General features: G+C 38.5%; 1 protein-coding gene and 1 long non-coding RNA gene across 2 annotated transcripts in view; one reads left to right on the top strand and one right to left on the bottom strand.

Moving 5' to 3' along the window:
* FBXO47 (F-box protein 47) overlaps positions 1–26,927 on the top strand; it is a 422,258-nt gene that overhangs the window by 80,912 nt on the left and 314,419 nt on the right. Inside the window, exon 3 of the mRNA XM_089657332.1 lies at positions 7,873–7,949. Within this exon, the coding sequence (XP_089513458.1) occupies positions 7,873–7,949 (77 nt within the window). The remainder of the gene's footprint in view (positions 1–7,872; positions 7,950–26,927) is intronic.
* On the bottom strand, positions 48–6,617 carry LOC149441451 (uncharacterized). The gene is made up of 2 exons (XR_016307372.1): positions 5,507–6,617; positions 48–1,708 (listed from the first exon to the last, which is right to left on the bottom strand). It is a non-coding gene; the product is annotated as an uncharacterized LOC149441451 (long non-coding RNA).

Below are 26,927 nucleotides of genomic sequence, written 5' to 3'. Positions count from 1 at the left end.
CTTCTTCTAGTGTCTTGAGGCGATTATGAATGAAAGAGCCATTGAAATAAAAAATGAAGTGTGATTTTATTCTATCACACAATGGTGTCAAATAAACAATGTAAAGCGTATTATGAACAGTTCCATGTAGATAAAACTATTGTAAAAATGACAAGCGAAAGTTCAAAGAAAAAGTCACCATTATCTGTCATGGCTGTTCTGTCCTTGCCATGTGCGATACTCCATGCTGTCCTTCTCAATGACTTTGTGAAGAAGGAGAAGCTGGATGTGACTAAATTGTAACCGGAAGTGATCTCAGTATGCACCTGTTGCAGCTTCTCAGACGTGTGTATGCAAGAGTCATATAACGTGTGTGTGTGAGAGAGAGTGTGTGAGTGAGTGTCCCATGTCCGTCGTCTCATGGACTTTTAAGAGGCAAATGTACGTCATAGTTAGTGATCTTAATACCTTCTATGGAAAGTATTACTGCTTAGCAAAGCCATTTCATATAAGGAAAAGATGCTATACATATGATGTTTGATGGACAGGAACATATGTATGCTGATGTACCAATATTATAAGCTAATGACGTAAATGTATCAATGTTAGAAACGTATACTAAATATACACAGATACCATTAAAATACGTACTGTAATAGTAAGTCCCTTCTAATAACCTTGACATAACTACCAAATACTTTTATGCCTAAATATAGCATACTCAACCTTCAACTGGTATATACTATTTCAGCTTAACTTGTATATCTTTTGGTCTCAGCTATAATTGAAGAATAGTAAATACTACCATTTGTCAAAGACCATTCACACATATTAATATTAATTATGACTAATCATAAAAACCAAATATTTTGCAAGCTTGTCATCAATATAAGTGCCGAATCATAATTTAGATTTAACATGTCCCCCTTATTATGATTAGTTCAAAATTAATGCTTAATCAATGCACACTTCATTCATGTCCCATACACACCGTCTTATACCAAATGATCGTATATATTCTTTATAACTGGACCAATCAAAAATAACTTTTCTTCAAAACTCTATACCTAATCTTTCAGTTTCTCTTCCTAAAAATTCTTAATCATAATGTTAATTGATATATGATAATATAGTAATAATAATAATAATAATAATAAAAATAATTAAATGATGTAATAATAATTAATGTAGTATATTTCCATATTTGTATAATATTTTAACGCTCCGGAAATATACTTTCCATTCTACAATGCGTCATAAGTTTATATTGCTCCTATAAGAGCAATATGTTTCTTGAATCTTTTAACAAAAGATATTCTAATAACTGGAATAACTCTATGAAGTTTTAACCAAAAAATATTCCGTATATGAATATGTAAAAAATAAAAAATAATAATAATATTATCCCAATATGGATGTAAGTATCGGAATAAAAGGATCATTAAAATGTATATGTGACCTGTAACAATATTTTCAATAATAAATTGTTTTATCACTAATAAATAGATTTCCTCTTGATGAATCTTTTCTTCATGCAATGTCTATACAATATCTTCTTTAAGTTCTGTAAAGTAGAAACATTTTTGTTGAAAGCGATAAATCAGTCACAAGTGTGAAGTATTAAGCTCTTGTTCAATCTTCTTCCATATCAAGATCTCTAACGTTCAAATTCCTTCACGTTGGCTTGTAGGAGATTGTTACGCTTCATGTTTGATTTTAGATGTCATTTCTGTAAAGAAATGCAGTATCATTACTTTGGCACAAACATTGCATTAGTCTTGCACCTTTTTCAACAAATATGAAAGATTATGAAACAATCAGTGTATGAGTTTGAAACACATATTGTGAAGTAACATTACTTCCTATTTCCTTTTACAGAAAACCTCTATATATCAATCAAAATACTGTCCTAATCCTGTCTGAAATTACCTAAACTAGAATACAAAAGTAGTGTGTTATTTAGGTATGACAGGACGCAATATTTCATCATAGGTCATGACCGCAAAACCCTGTTTTATTAAACAAAGAAAGGTTTTGTATCACCCCAGAGATGACAAAGGTTTATGCCTTTGTTCTCATCCCTATAATATTAGAAATATGCGTAACTGTTTTCTGTGCTGATGTCATTATTCTGGTGTTAGAGTGTTCTTCAGTAATGCATGTGTTGCTGTGAATGTGAGGTAGAGACTTGTCTGATACAGCTGTACCTATCACAATGTGTTTGGCTAACAGTGCTCTTATCCACTGAGGATACTTTTCACGGCATTCTCTGAATGTATCTTCCTCAAGAATTCTTCTTAGTGAACTGTCAGGAGACTGTAATATGATACTATGTGACTTTACTGTGCTTTGTGAAGCTTTGATTGCATAAAAGAAACTCAACAGTTGTTGTGCCTCTGATGTAAAAGTTCTTTCCAATGGTGATAAATTTCTGGAGAAGTAACTAATTAGTCTCTCATTACCTTCTTTTAATTGAGACAAAGTTACTGAAATTGCATTATCAGATACATGAGTTTTCACAACAAAAGGAGCATTGGAACAAACCTCAATTGTACTTAATGCTGGCGCATTCTGCAAATCCTTTTTCAACACTTTTAAAGCATTATTCTCATTTGGACCCCATTGGTCAACTAAGTTATCTTTACTCTTCAAAAGATGATGTAATGGCTTAACTTTCTCTGCGAAACCATGTATAAACTCTTTGCAATGATTTATGTTTTTCAAAAATTGTTGCAATGCTTTATGTGTTGTAGGAACTGGAAAGGCAGTGATAGCTCTGACTGTTTCATGTAATATTTGTCTTTTTCCTTGACTGATCTGCATGTGAAAGCATTTCACCTGACTTTTCATCAACTGAACTCTGTCTGGGTTTAATTTTAGGCCTACATCCTGTAACAACATAAATAACTCAGACAAAAGAGTAATATGTTCGTTAACATTCTGCGTACTTAGCATAATTGTATTTACATGCTGAAAAATGCATTCTGGCCTTGAAAATTGTGATAGAATTTTTTCTATGGACTCATGGACTATACCATCACTGATGTCTAAACCAGCTACTAATCGAGTGAATGCATAGGTCTCTTTCTGAAACTTAAAAGCTAGCTTGTATTGACAACTTTTAGCTATGGGGATCGAAAAATGACTGTTATCGATTTCCAAAACAGAAAACACTTTGGATTCGGCCTTTAAATGTAATTTGATATTAGAATGATCAGGAACAACTGCTTTGTTATTTGTAATATGTTTATTCAGTGTCCTGAAATCAACTGACAAAGAATATGAATTGTCAGCATTTTTGATAGGCCAAATACAGTTATTTACTACTGATTGTGTTTTCTTTAAAATGCCAAGTTGTACAAACTCTTGAATAATGGCAGAAAGTGGTCCTATTGATTCTCGTGGTAATTCATATTGATTAAGGGGTATGGGATCTTTTCCCTCAATATTCAATTCTGTATCTTTCAATGTTCCTATGTCATTTTTAAACTTTGACCACAAACTTGGAAAACGTTGTACCAATTATTGTAAAGCAGAATTACCATCAGTATCAGGCCATTTTTGTGCTATAGACATTTTAGAGTTGAAACCAACATCACTGTATATAGAAGGATCCATTAACATTGATTTGGGCCTAGAAGGATTCCTCCAAATAACTTTAGTCATAATATCAATAATCCACTTTTGCTTATTGATAAAAATCAATGCCAAGAATATTCTCAGTGGCATTACTATACCAAATATCAATGTTAGTTTTCACTAGCCCAGGTATTTCAAATGTTACATTAGGCACCTGTCTAGCAGTGGAATGACCTGTATTATTAAAACCTTTTATTGTACACATGGGTGAATTTGGTTTCACAGGTACGTTTTCTCTGGTCAGATTAATCTCAGATCCGCTGTCAATTAGGAATTTGATCTTTTTACCATTTAGTAAACCGTCTATAAAAGGCCTTCCATTGTCATCCAATACAATTGGAGCGACAAATTCTAACGATATCGGGGATGAATGTGGACGTGATTCTATTTTTGGAACTGGTAATAAACCATTTCTGTCAGTGACAGCCCTTCTCACCCTGTTGTCAGAACAGTTGTTTCTAGTCAAAGTGTGAATTTGTTTAACTGTTGAAGCATAAGGCAATTCAGTTAAATTTTTATCATTACACAACACAGCAGGTTGTACAAAAGCTGCTTTTTCACTTTTTATTTCCAGTTTCTTTATTTGTGAGTAAAATTTAAACTTCCAACAATGGCGTCTGATATGACCTTGTTTATGACAGTGAAAACATATGGTATCCTCATTATGGCTCATTTGCTTGCATCTGTCGTTGTCATTCTTACTGGGACCTGTAGTTCCTGGCATAACTGTAGTCAGACTATTTTTGTCACTTTGAAGCGCAGCTACCTCATAAGTGATATTGCTATTTTTCAATTTTCTTCGAATTTTGTCAATGAAACTTACTATATCATTCAAATTTTGTTTTTCCTCTGCTATGACAATGGTTACTGGGTCTAAATACGTGAATTTCTTTACAAAAGCTTTGATCATAGCTGAGTCTTCCTCATTTTCTACTCCAAATATAATTTTATATGCTTTGGAAAACTTGTTTTTAAACTCAAAAGGGTCTTTGTCAGCAGTGTCTGAAGTAATTCTAGCATTTCTACAGAAGGTACGTCTTCACCTGTTGAACATAACAGCAATTGTCGCAGTCTGTCTGTCGCATCATTATGTTTTTTCTGATCTTTATCGTTAACAACAGAATTTTTAATGCGAGACATAAATTTAATTGGTAGCCACATCGGAAATAAATAATTTATGTCATGATCTGAAATCTGATGGCATTTGACATGCATTTCATATATTTCCATGTTGCTATAAATATCTTTATCTGGATCATAAGCAGGGATGTCTTTTAAAACTTTCATTAATTGATTATGTATTTGCAACTTAAGTTTTGCAGTTTTACATAACAATTCTTTATGTTTAATTTGTGTTTCGTCATCAGAGTCAATATCCGAACTTTCAGAGATATCGGACAGCCGTGGCTCTGATTTTGAATCACTCTGTTTGTCATCTGTGTTTATCATGGCAACCTGTTTACTGTCATTCTGCAGTCTTAACAAAAGATTTGTCTCTGAGTCAATTTGTTCCTCAAGATTCTCTATGTAATTACAAAAAATGTCACAGTTTGGGCAACTAGGAGCATCTTGAGACAGATTTTCATGCTGTTCTGTATTCTGTACAGTGCTACATTCTGTCTGTTTTAACGTACAAGCTTTTTTAACAGATAAATCAACATTCAAAATCATTTTGTTGAATATTCTTACTAAATTTAAGATGTTAGATATCTTTTTACGTTGTCTGTGCACAGTAAATCTAGATTTATCTATCTGAATATTGGCATGTAAACATTCGTTATACATATAGTGCCATAGCTGACTGTCTTCAGGATATAAAGAAACATCTTTAAACTCTAGCTTACTTTCATTAACTAAGTCATCAATAAATTCCATAATTGTTACTCACCGTAATCAGAAGATTTTCTCGTTTGACCCGGCTCAGTCACTGGAATTCTCGTCCAAGTCTGTTTAATCGCCTGTTCTGCTAGGATTTTTTCACCGTGTGTTTCCCAAGACTTGATCAATCTGTGCTTTCTCCCCCTTAGCAAGGCATGGGGAAATCCGTAGAAAAAACGGTCGGCGGTGGCTGGCTCACCAAAATGTTGGATTTTTAGACACATATAATACTTCTTCTAGTGTCTTGAGGCGATTATGAATGAAAGAGCCATTGAAATAAAAAATGAAGTGTGATTTTATTCTATCACACAATGGTGTCAAATAAACAATGTAAAGCGTATTATGAACAGTTCCATGTAGATAAAACTATTGTAAAAATGACAAGCGAAAGTTCAAAGAAAAAGTCACCATTATCTGTCATGGCTGTTCTGTCCTTGCCATGTGCGATACTCCATGCTGTCCTTCTCAATGACTTTGTGAAGAAGGAGAAGCCGGATGTGACTAAATTGTAACCGGAAGTGATCTCAGTATGCACCTGTTGCAGCTTCTCAGACGTGTGTATGCAAGAGTCATATAACGTGTGTGTGTGAGAGAGAGTGTGTGAGTGAGTGTCCCATGTCCGTCGTCTCATGGACTTTTAAGAGGCAAATGTACGTCATAGTTAGTGATCTTAATACCTTCTATGGAAAGTATTACTGCTTAGCAAAGCCATTTCATATAAGGAAAAGATGCTATACATATGATGTTTGATGGACAGGAACATATGTATGCTGATGTACCAATATTATAAGCTAATGACGTAAATGTATCAATGTTAGAAACGTATACTAAATATACACAGATACCATTAAAATACGTACTGTAATAGTAAGTCCCTTCTAATAACCTTGACATAACTACCAAATACTTTTATGCCTAAATATAGCATACTCAACCTTCAACTGGTATATACTATTTCAGCTTAACTTGTATATCTTTTGGTCTCAGCTATAATTGAAGAATAGTAAATACTACCATTTGTCAAAGACCATTCACACATATTAATATTAATTATGACTAATCATAAAAACCAAATATTTTGCAAGCTTGTCATCAATATAAGTGCCGAATCATAATTTAGATTTAACAGTGACGCACTGACGTTTCCGGAAGTGCTTCAGCGGCCATTTTGGGTTCTGGTACACGCGGCTGTTCCTATCCCCGGGACTTCCATCTACCACCATAGGAGGTGGTTTAGGATTCTCCTTCAGATGTGAACGTCCATTGCATTGGAGCTACCGCCGAGTATTGATGCTGTGTGCATTCCCCTCAGTATGGATGTTGATTTCATCTTTCTTTTATGTAAGTTGCTACAATAAAATTGTGTCTTATTTGATTCCAATATTGACCCCTGGTCTGTTTATGAGGTCTGTGGGAAGTATTCAGAGAAGGTGATGTCACTTGGATGAAGCTCCATTCCTACTATGGATTCTATGCTGGTTTTATTTACCTTAGGGTTTTATTCTGTTTGAGGTATGTGAAGAATATCTGGAATCCATCATTGACTTTTTTGAGGATCCGAGCCTTTGAATTTGTTTCAAGTATTTTGGAATCTATTTTGGACTTTGATTTGACTTTATTTATTTATTTATTCAAGTCTGCTTTATTAATTATAAGGGGGGAGCTGCATACTATAGGTGTTTTACCTTAAAGCACAACGGCACTGGATCCTTGGACAGGTAAGTGTGCTTTAATTAAAATTCAGCAGCTACAGAATTGCTGAGTTTTACATTTTTTGTTCCAGACTGAAAAAAACTTTAATTGCAAAGAATGAATAAGATAAAAAAAAACCTTCAGCCTTTATTAGAACTGCTTTAAGGCCTGGTTCACACTGTCACATCACATGTGATTCACACAGGAATCGCACCATAATCCTGTGCTAAGCACATGCGATTTTGTGCAGTGTGATTTGAGCCCATCATTTTGCATGGCTCAAATCGCATAGCATCCACATGAAGAAGGTGCAGGCACCTTTATTTGCCACACTGGAATCGGATCGCATGGATGTTCATACCTATGTGATCCAATTCACGCAAACACTGCAACCTGCTTTTGATGCGTCGTTAACTTTTATGTGACACCTGCAGCAGATTGCATGAACACAGCGCATTACTATGCAGTGCAATGCGATGCAGGAAATGCAGTGATTCCTGTGCATTCCTGCATCGCATCAGTGTGAACTGAGCCTGATTCTGTTACATAATGTGCAGTATATTTCCCTAGAAGGTGCTCAAGCAGGCACACAAACATTTATACCAATATATTTATCAGGTGTTGGAAGTCCACAGAATCAGCACTTACATGTTAAGTTTACCATCACACTCTTTCTCTCCACAGGCTTATTGTTTAAGAGATGCACTTTGCTTCTGCCTACCAGAGAAAGGCTTAAGTACATTCACAAGATTTTTTGTAAGGTAAGATTTGTTTCAGCTTGTGGCAGCAAAGTGTGTTATGCATGGGAAATGAGGACAGAAAAGCATATCTATAGAAAGTTGCAAACTATGATTTTGTGATGTAACTTTTAAAAAGTTGGAGGGGATAACATATTTGCTAGACATAACTATTTGATATTATACATATCTGTATAAATGGAGTAAACTGATAAAATCATGTATTAAAAATGATCTGCATGTATCTCAGATTACTATGGGCCCCATGTACACATGTAAAAATGTACAGTCATGGGAAAAAGTAAGTACACCCCATTATTTTTGAGCATCCTGCATATTTGAAAAGGCAACATTCGACCTTCATTTAAAATAGAGAAAACAGATAAATATGCTACAAGCAAAAGATGGATACATTTTAAATAAATCCTATTAATTAGAATTAAAGAGGTATTAAATCCAAAACCAAAAATGTAATATGTTGCAGCTGTCCATTCATTAGATGTGGTGAATGCATTAATTTTCTTTTATGTAAGGCTTTTTTTTCCCTGTTTTCAGCCGGTGATCTGGCCAGTAATACACCTTCTGTATTAGAGCGCCCCCACTCTGGATGGGGGAACACAAGGGTCAAAGCAGACAGCAGCATTGTCAGTCTGGGGGTGGGTAGAGGTAAATGTACTAGCAGATTTAAATTCACTAACACATTGAAGCCAAACTCCAGCTCAGATTTTATAATCAGTTACAGCAGTTTTTTTAAGTTTTTCTTTTTTTATTTTGGGATAAAGGTTTTATGTTAATACATGAAAGCTGATCATTGTAAGCACCCATGTCAGTATTAAATGGTTTCTCTCATCCCTCTAAATTGATACATCCAAAATGGAGCTTGTTCTTTTGAAAAATAAACAGACTTACTGCCAGGTTTACCATGTGAAAATGTAAGAAATAAAGCCTAAAAAAAGAAAACCAATGCAGCCATCACATTTAAGAATTGGTAAGCTGTAATATGAAAAAAAAAGTTTGCTTTTAGTTTGAATACAGTTTTAATAAAAAAATAGGATTTTTGTTAAAATATTTATTTTATGACATCATTGGAGAGCACTGCCATGTGCTAAACCGGGACAGCCCGTGCTGGCGAAAAAACTCCTCACCTGCAACAGCTTAGTTAGCTTCAAGCAGGGCTGTGGATAAGGGGGTACCACCAGTCCTTCTGAACGGGGCCCAGGCCAACAGGGGAACCCAGGCAGCTGGGTAAATTGGATGTGGGCAGGAAGGGAGGGTGATTGGCACAGTGGGGGGGGGCGGTTACTTGAACTGATCCCCTTTATGGCTCTCTCTACAGCATCTGAAAGCTGGCTTCCTCTCCTCTCTCTCCTGCTGGCTTTCAGCTAATGCGGGGAGAGACATACAGGGGATTGTTTCCAGTAATTGCTGCACCCTTCACCCTCCCTTTGCACCATATGTTTACCCCCGGTGCCCTGGCCCCAGCATTAGCCGATTTTCGTTCGGCCATTGAATTTGAGTGACCGGGCATGTTGGAAATTTTTTTAAAAACTAACAAATTTCTAATCAATGAACGGGAGAATCGTGCGAGAAATATAATCAAAAAAGAAATTAGCATGAGCGGTGACAAAGCTTTCTAAATAACATAAACTTAATGATGTGCCTCCATTTACCCGATGAGTTTCAGAGATATACACCGCTTTCTTCAGGGGTGTCGAAGGTATCACATCTCTATAATGAAAAGACCTATTTGTCTTTGCAATTGGTCCTAAAGATTACAGATGTACTGAGGTTATAGACCATCCTACACACATGGGGGGTGCCCCACCTATTCAGGAGAGGTATCTGCACATACCAACTGCCCTGTGCCAAGAGGTCAAAAGACTTGACTTGCAATATGCTGCACAGAAGGTTAATCAAAGAGAGCCACAGTCCATGGGCCGACCCCCATTATCTTAGTATGCAAAAAGGACGGTAGTTTATGATTGTGTGTGGGCTATTGCAAACTCCTTGGACATGGCTAATGGTAAGTCCCAGTGAGAGAGCAGGACCTACCATTGAAACAACCTTTATGACCCCACTGGGACTGAACAAGTTCAGTTGCATGCCTTTTGGATTGACCAAGCTCCCAGCACCTTCCAAAGGATGATGGAGCGATGCCTGGGAGATCACAACTTTAAGACTATGCTGATTTATGTAGATGACATTATTAGCTTTTCTAAGACTTTCGGGGACCACTTTCAGCACTAGCCTGGGTGTTTACTCGTCTTTCCCAAAATTGGTTTGAAGCTGAAGCCCGATGTGACAGAAGATTCAGTATTTGAGAAATATCATGGAAAGCTGGGGAAGTCTCCCCAGACCCTACTAAGGTTCAAGCAATCCAAGAGTGGCATGCCCGAAAGACACTCACAGAACTGCATTCCTTGTTATGGTTAGTGGGGTATTATAGATGGTCTATCCCTAAGTTCACCTACATCTTCACACCTCTTACTCAGTTGTTAAGCAGACAGCCTCCTCACCAAAAAAGGAGATCCTCACCTTCTTTCCAGGCCCAAAGACGTGAGCCTTAACAACAAGCGTTTGATATCCTGAAACAAAGCCTGACATCCGCTCCCCTCTTAGCCTATAGAGACTACTCAAAACCCTTCTGGGTATATACCAATGGGATCCTGCAAGGTCTGGGAACTATACCCGCACAAGAGCAAGATGGGTTGCTCGTTTAAACCGAAACTTTTAGCCCTCATATGGGCTATCACTAAAAAGTTTGCTGAATATCTCATTGGGCTAAGATTGAGGTCTACACTGACAATAACCTTCTCGCTTAACTGGAGTCTGTGAAATTGGGGGCCCTGGAACAAAGATGGGTTGCTCAGTTGACCCATTTTAACTACAAAATACATTATAAGCTAATGCAGCTCAATGGTCATGCTGACAACCTCTCCTATGTCCTAGTGGAAGGCCACAGTGTTGCCCCCCACAGTTCACTTCTGAGCATTTTTCCTGGGGACAACAGGCAGCCCCTTGCCAGAGGTGGTTGAAGTTACCTTGGCTGAATGAGCCATCCTCCAGCAAAAGGACTCTGTCATTTCCCAAATACAGCGATTCCTCTTCTAGCAGCATAAGCCAACTTCATGGGAATGTCAGGGGTTGTTGGACATGTCTAGATTACTGCTGCTGCAGTGGGACCAGATAAAAATCTGGAACAATGTCCTTTACCATCAAGCTCGTATTTCTACCGAGGGAAAAGAAGGACAAGTGCCATTTAGGTGTAGTAAGAAAAACAATATTTTAATAGTCGCAAAGTAATGCACTCACAATAGGAAGATATAAATGGGCATATCTCGCAGTGTATATAGCAGTCTTCAGTACTGGTCCCGGACCGCTAGATGAACAAGGCTGTGGGCACGCTGGTGTGTTGTTCTGGAGGCTCCCAGAGCTGCCCGATTGGCGTGGAACGCAGCTGAGCGGTGGAAGTGACATCACGACAGGACGTGACGAACAACAATGGCGATGCATTGCGGAGCATGTGCTCCTTCTTCAGGCCATAGAGACGCCATCTTGGAAGGGGTATTTATTAGCAAAAAAGCGGCACATAGAAAAGGCAGGACGGCATATGGGGCAACAAAAGGGAAAATACAATACAGCCACATTGGGAGTAAAAAGTGCCAATGTAATACAATGTGTAAATAAATGCATAAGTCATAAACCCCATAATACTTTGCGGATTTAAGGGAGGTGGTACAAACAGTTGCGGGACTACAGTGACAAACCAACCTGCTGTAAACTTGAACTGGGGATACCCTAATAAAACATAAAATTAACAATGTATAGAAAATATATAATATAAGATATAAGAACTATAGGATGATGAATCTAAGAACATGGACAATATAAATGATAAAATATACATATGAGTGTATACACACATTTATACATGATCGCACACATAGATCTCAATATATGATGCATATACACACATACATACATATATGGGCTAGGTACGACATGTGTAACTAGTACACATGGGTGCACACACACACATGCATAAGTGGAAAATATGATCTTCATACATGGACCTCAGTACATATATGTATGGAGTATGGGATACAGATGTGCTGAGATGTCAATGTCTATAGGCATGTCACGTTTATGTGATACTTACAAACTAGAGAATCTAACGGAAAGACCATATGGATCCCATGTGGAATGGTGTAGGGACTGGCCTGGATGGAAAATTAAAATGTAAGTAGGTTCAGATATCGTTGGAGACATTAGATAATGTATATTTATATTCCATACAAGTTAAAAAAATTGACAGCTGGGGGAAAAAATGGGACAGGGGAGAATAGGCAACCTAGCGAAAGAGGGCACTCACTTCGAGGTCTTCATTGAGGCCTTCCGGGGACAAAGTATGAAGAGTGTAAATCCAGAACATTTCCCTTTGACAGAGCCATTTGAATCGCTCTGGGAATGGATTCGATGACCCATACCTTGAGTCCAGTGGAGGATTTTCCATGAAATTCCAGAAAATGTCTGGGCATGCTGTGTTACCTTCTTCGACCAAATGTCGGTGCCTCCCAGATCTTTTCCGGAGGGTTCATTTAGTTCTGGCGACATAGATGAGTCCACATGGGCAAGTCAGACAGTAGACCACATGGTCAGAGGAACGATTGAAAAATTTGTTAATTGGATAGTTCTTTCCTTTGATAGTAAAGTTTCTCTGGCCATGTTGAACATGCTTACATGTTAAGAAGGCCAACTTGCGGCACTGGTACATGCCCTTCTAGGAAAAAAAGATAAGGATGAATGTGGAGTGTTGGCATTGGGTTTGTATTTACCGGTGGGCCACTAAGCTTTTGATGTTGTGGGCTTTCCTGTAGGAAATGCTTTGTTTTTGTGTGCGTGAAGTCTTGAGGTGAGGGTCCTGTAGAAGGATTGGCCAATGTTTATGGAAGATGTATTCCATCTTTTTGAACTGTAAAGAATTGGGCAATGGGTAAGATAATGGGAGTATGCATCCTTGATAAGGGGTTATGGGTAACCATTGTCCAAAAATGTTTGTTTTAATAGGGAACACTGTGTGATGTAATCTGTTTGTAATGTACAATTACGCCAAAGGTGGCAGAACTGACTTTTGGGGATATTGGCAATCCATCTAGGATGATGACAACTGTTGTAGTGCAGCAAAGAATTGCCTGCAGTGGGTTTGGTGTAGTTCTTAGTACAGATCTTATTGCCATCATGATACAGTTCCAAATCTAGAAAGGCTAAAGTGGAGGAGTCGTGGACAGAGGTGAATGCCAAGCCGAAGGGGTTAAAATTGCAAAGATGGACAAAATCATCCCATAGGGGTTATGGGCCGTCCCAAATGACGATAATATCATCAATATAGAGGCCATAAAAGATGATATTGAGCGCGTAAGAATTATTGCGCCATATGGATTGGGACTCCCAGAACTCCATGGTAAGATTGGCGTAACTGGGTGCAAAATTTGCCCCCATGGCCGGTGCCTGTAGTTTGCAGAGAGAACTGGCCATCAAACTCCAAACAATTATGAGTTAAGCAAAACTCAGTGGCTTCCCCAATGATTTCATCCTGTTTAGAGTTAAATGAGGAATCTTCTGTAAGGAAATGTCTAACTGCACAAATACCAATATCATGGGGGATGGAGGTATAGAGGGAGCTAACATCTAGAGATGCCCAAGAGTATGAGGTCTCCCAACTGTATGATGTTAAGGCTATGTAATGTATGCGGGAGGTTTTGAGCAAGTGGTTGTAAAAACTGATCTATGTATAATGAGAAGGGGCTTGTGATACTGTCCATGGATGCTACAATGGGGCATTTTGGGGGGATTGGTGGGATTTTTGTGGATTTTGGGTAGATGGTAGAAGTAAGGAGTAGCATAATATTCCCTATTGAAAAAGGCCAATTACTGTTTGGTGATGATTCTTGCATCATATGCTATATGGACAAGAGCTTTAGCTTCAGTCTGGAAAGAGGACAAAGGGTCCTTGGACAATGACTTTTAGATGTGGGGATTGGAGAGTAGCCGTTGTACTTCTAAGAGATAATTAGTTTTGTTTTGTACAATATACCACCACCCTTGTCTGCAGTTTTGATTATCAAGTAGTGGTTGGAAGATAGATCTAAGGCTCTGAGTTCACCATGGGAGAGGTTTTTGTGGTTAGGGGTGGGAGTGTTTTGGCACTACTTGATAAAAAGTTTGAAGGTATGGACCCTTAGCATGTGTGGGGTTAAAGATGTATTTACCTGTATGAAAGACACCTGGTAGCCAGAAATCCTGCTGAATGATAGGGTATCAAATACTTATTTTCCTCATGAACATGCAAATCAGTGCATAATTTGTTAGACATGCAATTCTTTAGAATTTTTTTGTTGCTAGTCTGTCTCTCGGTGTTACAATACACCTACCATTCAATTTTTAGACTGATCATTTCTTTGTGAGTGGGCAAACATTAAAAATTCAAAATCGTCCATCTGGCGGTCCGGGACGGGTACTGATGACAGCTATATACACTGCGAAATATGTCCATTTTTATCTTCCTTTTGTGAGTGCATTACTTTGAGATTATTAAAACATTATTTTTATTACTACACCTAGATGGCGCTTGTTCTCCTTTTCCTTAGACTTTCCTTGGTCATCTTAGACTTTACCACCCAGTGTGTCTGACAGCATTGTTTTCTCCTGTTGCGCCCAATTGTTGTTTACTTGCTTTCATATTTCTACCGAACAATGGGACATTCTGCAAATAGCGGTCTCCCAGTCGCACATCCTTCAGGTCTGTCAAGTCATGCACGCTACAATTGGGCATTTTGGGGATAATACATTGAAACGCATGTTAGGAGGTACTTTTTTGCCCTCAGATGAAGCTGTGAGTCTGTCACAGGTGTACTGCCTGTGCCCCGCATAAGGCCACCTGGAACAAACTACCCCTGTGGCCATCATCACCTCAGAACCCTTTAAACTAGTGAAAATTTTTTTTTTTTTTTTAACCAAGACAGCTTGCTCTTCTGGGTTCCACTGCGCATTAGTATTTGTGGATTAGACTGCAGTTACCACTGTGTCATGTTAGACAAAGGCCCTTGCTATGAATCCCAAGTATTGTTAGAGTTGTGCCACATCTATCTCCATCCATCTATATATTGGTTTAGGTGAATCAGAGTGACTTGCGAGCCACAGGTGTGATAATTACTAGAGGATCGCAAACATGAAACACATAACTACAACTGTGTTGGAAATATCTACAAATATATGTTGCGCTCCTAAATACTTCTCAATAAATAATAATTAAATTATTACCATTAAATTAATTCAAATTATGATACAAATAACTAATAAAAGTTTATACATACCAAAGAATATTTAAATAGATAATTTCAACTAATCAATCTCCTCCAAATAAATATCAAAATAATTCCACATGAAATACTCCTCTAAAAAAATATTTTACCAAGTGCTCATAAATCATCTATTAGTGACATGATGTACTTACTAATACCCTCAATTTCATTTATATTCATAATACCCTCATTTAATATAATAAAGATAATAAACCAACTAATAACCCTCAACTAAAACGCATTTAAATGATCCCCCATAAATAAAAATAACCAAATGCTCATAAATAATTAGTAGTGATTAGTATGAATCCAAATATCATCAAAATAATAGTCCCATTGAATAAACAATTGTTTATATATAGTGACTTGGTGCTTGTTGTTCTTCAATTTGTGACTTTTGTGAATCCTTCAAATAGTGAAGATGTGCGCTCACGTCCTTTGATGCCTGCAATTAGGCTATACATGCTTTCGGTTCACTTTCCCTGGAACCTGCTGGACATATACTTTTGCTGGTAAAATTGGGAGATCCTTCCTTTAGGAGTAATGGATGTATCCTCTGGTGGCTGATTATCCCCTCAGGGATTACACACTCCTTTTGTTATCTCAAACCTCCTAATTATCCTCTCCTTGTGTTACTTCGCATGCAGGATGAAATAGAGGACATAGTGCTTTACCTTTTAAAACTTTTTATTCCCACCATCCAAGTATTAAACTCACATTAGACAGGTTTAAATAACGCAATATCCCATTGGAAATCCTCTGCTGGCCTCTGAGTCATACACCTGCCGTCTATCGTGTTGTGCAGCTCCTCTCTGAGTGATGACGTAGCCCCTCCCCTACACGTTACGCCTCCAATCACGTGGCTTCATCAGGGGGTTGTGATAGGTGACCTATCACAACACCCTGATGAAGCCACGTGACTGGGAGGGGAGGGGCTACGTCATCACTCGGAGAGGAGCTGCACAACACGATAGACGGCAGGTGTATTACTCAGAGGCCAGCAGAGGATTTCCAATGGGATATTGCGTTATTTAAACCTGTCTAATGTGAGTTTAATACTTGGATGGTGGGAATAAAAAGTTTTAAAAGGTAAAGCACTATGTCCTCTATTTCTTCCTGCATGCGGAGTAACACAAGGAGAGGATAATTAGGAGGTCTGAGATAACAAAAGGAGTGAGTAATCCCTGAGGGGATAATCAGCCACCAGAGGATACATCCATTACTCCTAAAGGAAGGATCTCCCAATTTTACCAGCAAAAGTATATGTCCAGCAGGTTCCAGGGAAAGTGAACCGAAAGCGTGTTTAGCCTAATTGCAGGCATCAAAGGAGGTGAGCGCACATCTTCACTATTTGAAGGATTCACAAAAGTCACAAACTGAAGAACAACAAGCACCAAGTCACTATATATAAACAATTGTTTATTCAATGGGACTATTATTTTGATGATATTTGGATTCATACTAATCACTACTAATTATTTATGAGCATTTGGTTATTTTTATTTATGGGGGATCATTTAAATGCATTTTAGTTCAGGGTTATTAGTTGGTTTATTATCTTTATTATATTAAATGAGGGTATTATGAATATAAATGAAATTGAGGGTATTAGTAAGTACATCATGTCACTAATAGATGATTTATGAGCACTTGGTAAAATATTTTTTTAGAGGAGTATTTCATGTGGAATTATTTTGATATTTATTTGGAGGAGATTGATTAGTTGAAATTATCTATTTAAATATTCTTTGGTATGTATACACTTTTATTAGTTATTTGTATCATAATTTGAATTAACTTAATGGTAATAATTTAAGTATTATTTATATATTGGTTTGTATATAGCAGGGCTTTCCTAAAATCTGACTTGTCAGTTTTATTTACAAGGTTGCAAGCATCAAAACAAACAAAACAGAAAATAAATCCTCGCCATCCAGGCACTAACTAAACACAGAAGATTCCTCTTTCAAAGGTGAAGGGCTTCTCCCTGTCACCAACAAAATGAAAACAGTATGCAAACCTTTTCCTTGCTTGTATAACATAAACTTTCATCCACAGCTCAATGAGATATCACTCTTTGACCCTGATTTACTATTGTGCCTAGGCGCATTTCCGTGGGCGGACGTCTAATTTTTACTAGCGACCGTCTACTTTTACCCTGCTAAGAGATTTACTAAAGAGAAGTGTCAACAAGTAGACGCCAAATCAAATTTACGACGCCACTGAGGCTAACCAGCTTTATGCAGGAGACAGTCTGACAGTTCTTAAATAGGTAAGAGGCGGGGCCAGCTGGGGGCAGCAAGCATGTGACATGGGGCGGGGTCACTCAGATGATGTCCACGGCTGGCCCTGCCCCTTACCTATATAAGAACTGTCAGAGAGAGACTCACTGCATAAGGCAGCTAGCCTCTGTCTAGAGCGGAGCTTTTTTTTCTTTTTTCGAGTCGCCATGATTGACGTTGGATCTACTTCGGGGGACATTGTTATATTAAAGGACTTGTCAAAGACCCTGTACTGTGGTTTTTTACACTACACTTTTGCTTTTTTTGTGAATTAGTAGCGGTACCATACCGCAGACTCATTCACGTGGGGGGGGGGGCAGCCGGGGACATCAATCATGTGATCCCAAATAAATAGATCCAAACAAGAATCTGCCCTCTTTCAACAAATAATCCAGCTATATGTGCAAACAACAAAATGTTCCCCATATACTTTATACTAAATCATAAAGTCCAGTGTCTCCGTGATTTAAACCAAATAGTAAAAAAGTCCAGTGTCTCGATAAAAAAGAAGGAAATAATAGAAGATGTATTTCTTGCAGTGTTGATTGTTGTGAAAAACCTCAAAAATAAAGAAACTCACAATAGTGCATTACCATAATATCACCAGAAAAAGAGAAAAAAAAAAAAATTAATTAAATATATATATATATATATATAATAACTTATATATACACATACATGCACACACAAATGTGTATCTTAAATTGTGCAAACTTTAAGTGAAAAAAATATATATTAAACACTTGTGAAAAAACCTTCCAAAAACGAAAGGTAATAGAACACTCGTGCTCATAAAATCATGAAGTGATCCACTTAGTGAGATTCCTACCCACACGTGACACTTCTAGTGAGTAAGGCCAATATACCCTTACCAACAGTAGATGGAACTCACGCCTTTTTTTTTTATATATTGTATGGAAATCCTCCCAAGAAACTTTGTCCTCCTCTCCTCCTTCACTTTTTGTTAGGTGCCATCCACATACATAGATCTATGAAGCACGACGTACCTCCATATATGTTTAGAGTTTTAATAAATCCACTTGCATTTGGAGTTGAAAACATAAGCAGTATAGACAAAATAGGACTAACCCCACTAAGTGGGGATTACCAGGCAGTTCCCACAGTTCCCAGGCAGTCCACACTCGAGTATCTAGCGATTCCCCAACAAAGATGGCCGCTGTGATACTTCCGGTTCCTGCTCCTTGCGTATAACGTCACTTCCTCTTGACGCGTTTCGTCACATCCGGGACTTAGTCATAAGAGAGGGATCTGCAAAATCGGCCGATTTTTTGCCAAATTTACCGATAAAAAAAGTGGCAAAATCCCAAAAAGTGGCCTACCAATTAACCCACTAACGGCCCAAAAATCGGCCGATTTTTATCCAAATGTACCGATAAAAAAACAAGTGCCAAAATCTCAAAAAACGGCCAACCAATTAACCCACTAACGGCCCAAAAGTCAGACGATTTTTTTTTGTGCCGATTTTAGACCCATCTAAAGCAGGCCATAGATGGGTCTAAAATCAGCCGTTTTTTCAGCCGAAAAAAAAATCGGACGATTTTCGGGTCATTAGTGGGTTAATTGGTCGGCCGTTTTTCGGGATTTTGGCACGTTTTTTATCGGTAAATTTGGCAAAAAATTGTCCGATTTTGCTGAACGGACAATTTTCGCGGCAATGATAGGCAAAATTGGCTGATTTTCTTTTTCCGGCTGAAGAATCGGCCGATTTAAGACCCATCTAAAGCAGGCCATAGATGGGTGTAAAATCGGCCGATTTTTCAGCCGAAAAAAAAATCGGCCAATTTTCGGGCCGTTAGTGGGTTAATTGTTCGGTCGTTTTTTGGGATTTTGGCACATTTTTTATCAGTAAATTTGGCAAAAAATCATTTGATTTTGCCGAACGGCCAATTTTCGCAGCAATGATAGGCAAAATTGGCTGATTTTTTTTCCTGGCAAAAAATCAGCCTATTTTAGACCCATCTAAAGCAGGGAAAAAATCGGCTGATTTTGCCGAATTTCGGCATGGATTTACCCCTTAATATCCATACCAGACCTGAAGGGCTTGGCGTGGATGGGAGGAGGGACCCCATGCCATTTTTTTTTTTTACATTTTGGTGTGGAGTTACCCCTTAAGATACAGACCAGACCCGAAGGGCTTAGTGTGGATGGGAGGGGGGACCCCATGCCGTTTTTTTGTTACATTTTGGTGTGGAGTTACCCCTTAAGATACATACCAGACCCGAAGGGCTTGGTGTGGATGGGAGGGGGGACCCCACGCCGTTTTTTATTTATTATGGTGCTGGTTTTTTAATGTAATTTTCCCCTTTTTTTTTCTTCACTATAACTCAGAAATTCACCTGTCACTTCCCCCAGCTAAAAGAGAAAGTTTTCTTGGAATTTATATCCCTAAAGGAAACAATATTTACTTTGAGTTTATTAAAAGATACAAAGTTTTCTGTAACTTCGGGGAAAGTGACTTCTAAGCTTGTGAACTATAGTGAAGAAAAAAAAAGGCTGGCATTTGCATTTGAAAATCAGTGCCGACATACACTTTGTATTGTGAAAAAAAATTATCAACAATTGTGTAAACCGAGGCATTATTTTCAATGGATTTTCATTCGTAAACCGAAAATTACCTTAACCGAGGCGATGGTAAACTGAGGTACGCCTGTATTAGTATTGCAATCCTTTGTATTGGGATACATAGAACCAACATACATCTTAATTGGCAACATAGCACAACATTTGTGTCACATTTGAGATATCTGGCTAGTTACACTGACCTTGCCCAGGGACTTAGGGTTGATTCACACCACAGAAATACAGGCAGGATTAGTGTTCAACAGCTCTGTGGATTAGTGGTTAGCACTGCTGCCTCACAACACTAGGGTTGTTGGTTTGAATCCCAACTACAGCAATGAATTTGCATGATATCTGTGTGACTACCCTAACATACATGTGCTGGTGGCAGCATCTTTGCTTTCTGTCTAAATGATCCCTAGAATGTGAAATAGAATGAGGCCTTGTCTGTTCAAACACCTTTAAAGTTGCACCTTATGTCAATGTCAAAGGATGGGATGAAATAAGGGCCTGGACTAATGATTGATTGGATAATGCTGGTTTGCACTCCACCTCCTTTTGGGAAAGTTTGTCAAACCATGAGAAGAGTGAGCGAGAGAGAGAAAAGGATTAAAAAAAATAAATAAAATAAAATAATGACATGGAGTCCCCCCCCCCAAATCCATAACAGATCCCCATCCGAGCATGCAGATACCGCATGCCTTCAAAGATTTATTTCCTTTGTTGAATTGCCTGCTTGGTTCACACTAGATGTGATTTAAAATTGTGCTTCTTGGTGGCAATTTCACTGTGTTTTCTGTAGATTTACCAATGGGTTATTGCGTTTTCAATTGTGTTTTGCATTGCGATTTCTATTGTAGTCTATATGTGAAATCGCTACAAAATGCTGAAAAAGTTAGACAAGAACTACTTTTGAAATTATGCTGCAGCAAATCGCTTACGTTAAGACACTCACATCCACATTCATTATATCGGATATCAGGTACAATTTCAATTCCCAAATCGCACTTGAAATCGTGCACCCGGGATGCGACTTGGCATGTGATTTGCATGACATGCGACTTGCAAATCGTATATGCCAAGTCGCACCCTATTGTCTGCTATTAGAGCAGTCACATGGGTGCGTTTCCGACACTGATTTATAAAGTAGTACATGTACTACTTTTGTGACGATTTGCATAGATATCTGTGTCAGATTTCTTGAAATCGTAAGGAAATCGGCATCTTCACTGTACGTCGCACAATTTCTAAATCGGCTTTGATGTGACTGGGGTGTAAGGCCTTTTTATGTTTGATTTCCTGAGTGTTTTTCCGATTTATGGGAAATACCGCATACTAGCAAAAGTGAATTGACATTTTCAGTATTGCATGCGAGATGTGGTCATGTGACTGCCTTAACTCATGCGATAATCTGGAGTGAATTGTGCCCATAGGGCCAAGAAATATTGCCAATAGGGTTCCCTTTTACATCCCTGTTCAATGTTCTGTTGTATGCTGCACAGGTACACTTCACTGTGGCTTTCTTTCTGACTCTGATTTGTGGGGCCTGTATACCAAGGGTTAACGCAGTGGGAAGAGAATTAATCAGGTGCAAACACTTTCTCTGACCAAATAAATGACAGTGGTGGGTGTGGCCTTCCTTATATAAAGAGATGCAGTAGTGGCTGATTTTTGCCTTGTACAGGCACATTATTTTCTGCAAGTCCTTTTCTGTGGTGGTTTGGGGGGAGCAAGAGATATTGTGGTGAATTGCCCCAGGCCACACTCATGCTGTGTTTTGATGTGGGCTGGAAATGTTTTGCATGTTCTTCCTTCTAAGGTGTGTTTGTGTGTTATTGTACAATGATTGTGTGTTTATTATCTTTGCATTGTCATCCTAACACATGTCAATTGCTCTGCTCTTCCAAGTTTGCTTTATTTAGAATGAAATGCAGTTTTCAGACAAACATGCTGAGAAATGTATGTGTGGGGGATTTGGGGAGGTGGGAGGTGTTTTTATTTTGGCACGTATGTATTTTTCATATTGATATTTTGATCTGCAACTTGTTTTGTGAATAAGCCCAAGTGATTCATATTAAGCGATTCCTGCTGTAACCTGTGAAAGCACAATTCATTAGAAGTATAATCTTTTAGATTGTAAGCTCTTATGAGCAGGACTGTTCTATTTTAGCAACATCAATCCTACTTTTTTTTTTTTTCTTCACCAAGATATTGAATGTAACTACTTTTTTGTTGCTGTCCAAATAAATGTGGAATGTGTATTTGATCAATAAACATTTGGACTATGTATTTTTTGGGGGGATTATTTCATGGTCTAGTTGAATGTAGCACAGTGGCTAAGTGGTTAGCACTTCCACCAGCCAGTGCTAGGGTCAGTGGTTCAAATCCCAGCCACGGTACCTCCTGCCTGGAGTTTGCATGTTCTCCCTGTGCGTGTTTCCTCTGGGTACTCCAGTTTCCTCCCCCACTCTAAAGACATGCTGGTAGGTTAATTGGATCCTGTCAAAATTGGCCCTAGTATATGTATGAATGTGGGTTAGGGGACTGATGTGAATTTACCACATCTATATGTAAAGCACTGTGTAAATTAAGAGCGCTATATAAGTACCTGAAATGTACTAGCACCCCAATGTTTATTTTTGCTAGCTATATAATATGCCCAAATCTTCCTTGTTAGAGCGCACATATGCAAGTATGTCCAAAATAACAAACCAAAAGCCCCCTATTTCACCACAAGACCATGTTATGTACCAATGAATAGGTTGTGTTCAATGTGCAGCTAGCTATTCTTTTTCTACAATCCTCTTAACAGTAATAAACAGGGCCACTGTTAGATATCATGGGGCCCTGTACAGCATACCTGACAGCCCCCCACCGCCAGAGAAAATATCCAAATTATATTTATGGTAAAAATACACTAAAAACATTATTAATGGACATAATCCCAACCATATTCCTGTGAAATCTAAATGATAAAACTGTACTGAGTTCATAAATAAAGCTGTGTTTGTAATTGAGGTGTAATTGAGGTTTTGGGGCTCATGGGTGCTGTGGCCTGTAGAGTGGGAATCAGTGGTTTGTTTTTGTGGCTATTGCCGTTTGCAGGCAACCTATGTTACACTATGTAAATGCTGCAGGTTATAATTTGACAAGCATATGGGTGCAGGTGTACAGCCCTGAACACAGACAGTGAGCATTCAGGGCCACTTCCCCATGCCTTCACACCTGTCAGATTAAAACCTGTGTTCATACAGCTGCCGTGTCCCCATAGTGCAGTGTTTCTCAACTCCAGTCCTCATGGACCCCCAACAGGTCATGTTTTCAGGATTTCCCTCAGATGAAACAGCTGTGGTAATTACTAAGGCAGTGAAACTGATCAAATCACCTGTGCAAAATAATGGAAATCCTGAAAACATGACCTGTTGGGGGTCCATGAGGACTGGAGTTGAGAAACACTGCCACAGTGTAACAGGTGGCTCTAGCCACATAAACAACCCACTCATTCATGCTGTACAGGCCAGAGGACCTGTGTGAATGGAGCATTTTTTTTTACTTTTTTTTTTCCTCAGCTGGTTAATTTCAATGGGCTGTCTAAAGTGTGGGAACATGCAAAAATACTGCAGGCATATTATTTTAAAAGTGTGTTGCACCTAACCGCGCACATCTGCAAAGGGCATTGCATTTCTTTGCTGTGCTGGAAAATGTGTGTTCTTGCATGCGTTTCTGCACCACCAATGGTGTGAACAAGTCCTAAGGGCCAGTTCACACTATAGAAACAGTCTAGATGTGTTTCTGATGCGTTTTTGCATGCCCTTTTGGCATGCATGTTTAGTGTGTTCCAGTACATTTTGGATGCGTTTTGGACACATTGCATTGTATTTTTGTAGCCCTTCCAGTTAGTTTTTTCTACGTTCTTTTTATTCAATTTAATTAGGGATATGTGCGGTTTAGTACATTCAAGGGCATTTCAACGCGTTCCAGTACAGTTCTGTGCAGAAACAATGCAGCGTGGTCAACTTTGTTTACAGCACCTGCATTGCTGAAAATGCAAGTGCCGATGTGAATTATGACATTGACAACCATATAACCTTCTTTCTGTGCGTTTGTGATGCCGAAAAAGCAACTGAAACACATGTAGTGTGAACTGGCCCTAAAGGTTATTAGAGGGAAGGGAACGGGACTGACCAGGAATTGTGAATTCAATCAGACTAGTGGTGATATACAATCAGCAATCGTATAATAATGTGAGATCTGAGCTGTAGCTCATAGAAAATGAGACATATTCACTTGATCAGTAAATAAATAGTTAAAAAGAGTGGGGCGTGATCCATAGATTTGCATATGGGACAGGTGATGATGGGGTGGGGGAGGGGGTCAAGTTGTATAAGGAGAAAGGTTTAAAAGAAGATAAAAAAAGTTACAATGAAATATACACAGCATGAAACTTGCACATTTCCAACTTGTCAGAACAGGACGCACACCCCCTTTCCACTTTCTAGTCATTAGGCAAAATCTTAATTGATTGATCAATATCCCTGGCACTGACACAACCCAGAAAATTGATCTCCTTTTTTTAACATTCATAAATGTCAAGGAGCTTATAATCTAAGGACAGAAACTCAGCCATGTACTAGGCCCAATTAACCTAGCAGCATGTCTTTGGAGTGTTGGCAGAAACACATCCATACAGGGAAAGCATGCAAACTGGGATGCAGCCATCAGCTGGGATTAGAACCCATGACCCAAGTGCTGTAAGTTGTGAGTTCTAACCACTAAGCCACCGTGGGAGACAGAGCTTGAGTTCCAATGTAGAATAGTTACATTGTTTAAAAATGATAAAGCGAGCGCTGGTCAAATTATATAGACTACTAAAATGGTATTACACAAGATAAGTATAAATCTAGGTATAGATATGAAGGTAGCAGCTAGCACTCAGGGTATTGGCAACAGTCCCAGAATAGAAATATATTAAAGAAATAGTGCAGTGCTATAAATGCATGTTATCAATCATAAACGCATGTAAAATCCAAAAAGTGCAATCATTTATTTATTTCAGGTACTTATATAGCGCTGTCAATTTACGCAGTGCTTTACACATATATTGTACATTCACATTGGTCCTTAACCCTCAAGGGGCGTACAGTCTAAGGTCCCTAACTCACATTTATACATACACATACTAGGGCCAATTTGGACAGGAATCAGTTGACCTACCAGCATGTCTTTGGAGTGTGGGAGGAAACTGGAGTACTCGGAGGAAACCCACGCAAGCACATGGAGAACATGCAACCTCCAGGACATTCCATTATTCAGGAATGATTATCTGAACTTATTTTAGCACCATTTACCATTTTACATCATTATTGCAATTATTTGCACTTTTTGATTTTTACATGCATTCATTATTGTCACACATGCATTTATAGCACTGTATTATGACTTTAACATAGAATAGTTACATGATTAAAGAGAAGGAAGCTATATCATTATATTGGGAACTTAGAACTAGACATTCCAAATTATTTGAGATATAAGTGTGAAAATGTTTAATATTTGAAAATAGAATGTATGACATTCATTAGTAAACGCATTAGTTGTCTGATCATTTTGGAGAAACAGCAAAAAAAATAATTATAATATAGATGTGCTTTTTATTTTACATTCTAAGTACCGTATTTGCCGGCGTATAAGACGACTGGGCGTATAAGATGACCCCCCTACTTTTCCTGCTAAAATGTAGTGTTTGGGCTATACTCGCCGTATAAGACTACCCCTCTTCCAATGCACACCAGTGGGAGGAATAGTGCCCCATCATTGATGTCAGTGGGAGGAATAGTGCCCCATCATTGGTGTCAGTGGGAGGAATAGTGCCCCATCATTGGTATCAGTGGGGGGAATAGGTGCCCCATCATTGGTATCAGTGGCAGGAATGGTGCCCCATCATTGGTATCAGTGGCAGGAATAGTGCCCCATCATTGGTGTCAGTGGGAGGAATGGTGTCCCATCATTGGTGTCAGTGAGGGGTGGAATAGTGCCCCATCATTGGTGTCAGTGGGGGGTGGAATAGTGCCCCATCGTTGGTGTCAGTGGGGGGGGGAATAGTGCCCCATCGTTGGTGTCAGTGGGGGGGAGGAATAGTGCCCCATCGTTGGTGTCAGTGGGAGGAATAGTGCCCCATCGTTGGTGTCAGTGGGAGGAACAATGCCCCATCATTAGTATCAGTGACACCAATGATGGGGCACTAATAAAATACAAAAATCCCCCTGCGCTCCACAGAACCTAGTGAGTAAGCTGCTATCACCTGTTCTTTATACCGCAAGATGTGTGAAATCAAATCATATAAGTGGTGAAGCGCTCAACTTATAATTACCTAGTGAATACACAAATCATAATAATACAAATAATAATTATTATTATATAAAACTAGTGCAATATCTTCATACACATAACAAATATATATCCCTGGTGATATAGTGAAAACTTATATCTTTTAAACTGTGCAGAAAGTGAAAAAATACAATAATTAAATAAATGGTGATGCCACACTGTGAAAATAATGGCAAAAGTGTTCAAAATAATGTCACTCCATGCTGCAAATAGTGCTTTTCGTGTAAATCTTGACGTGACTCCCCTCAATAGCAGAAATGCCCCCTCACCTTCCAAATTCGACCCTTGCGGGTCACAGAGCCTTTTTATATATATCTCTCTGTTAGATGTCCTCCACTGCCTCCACCGACCATGATCCACCTCCAGGCAGTAAGTACCTCTCCAATTACTCC

This window comes from Staurois parvus, unplaced genomic scaffold (genome assembly GCF_062004578.1).
Source record: "Staurois parvus isolate SC_StPar_1 unplaced genomic scaffold, SC_StPar_1.0 ptg000983l, whole genome shotgun sequence".
Lineage (NCBI taxonomy): Eukaryota > Metazoa > Chordata > Amphibia > Anura > Ranidae > Staurois > Staurois parvus.
Note: the sequence above shows the minus strand (reverse complement) of the source record. Positions and strands in the feature narration are given on the sequence as shown.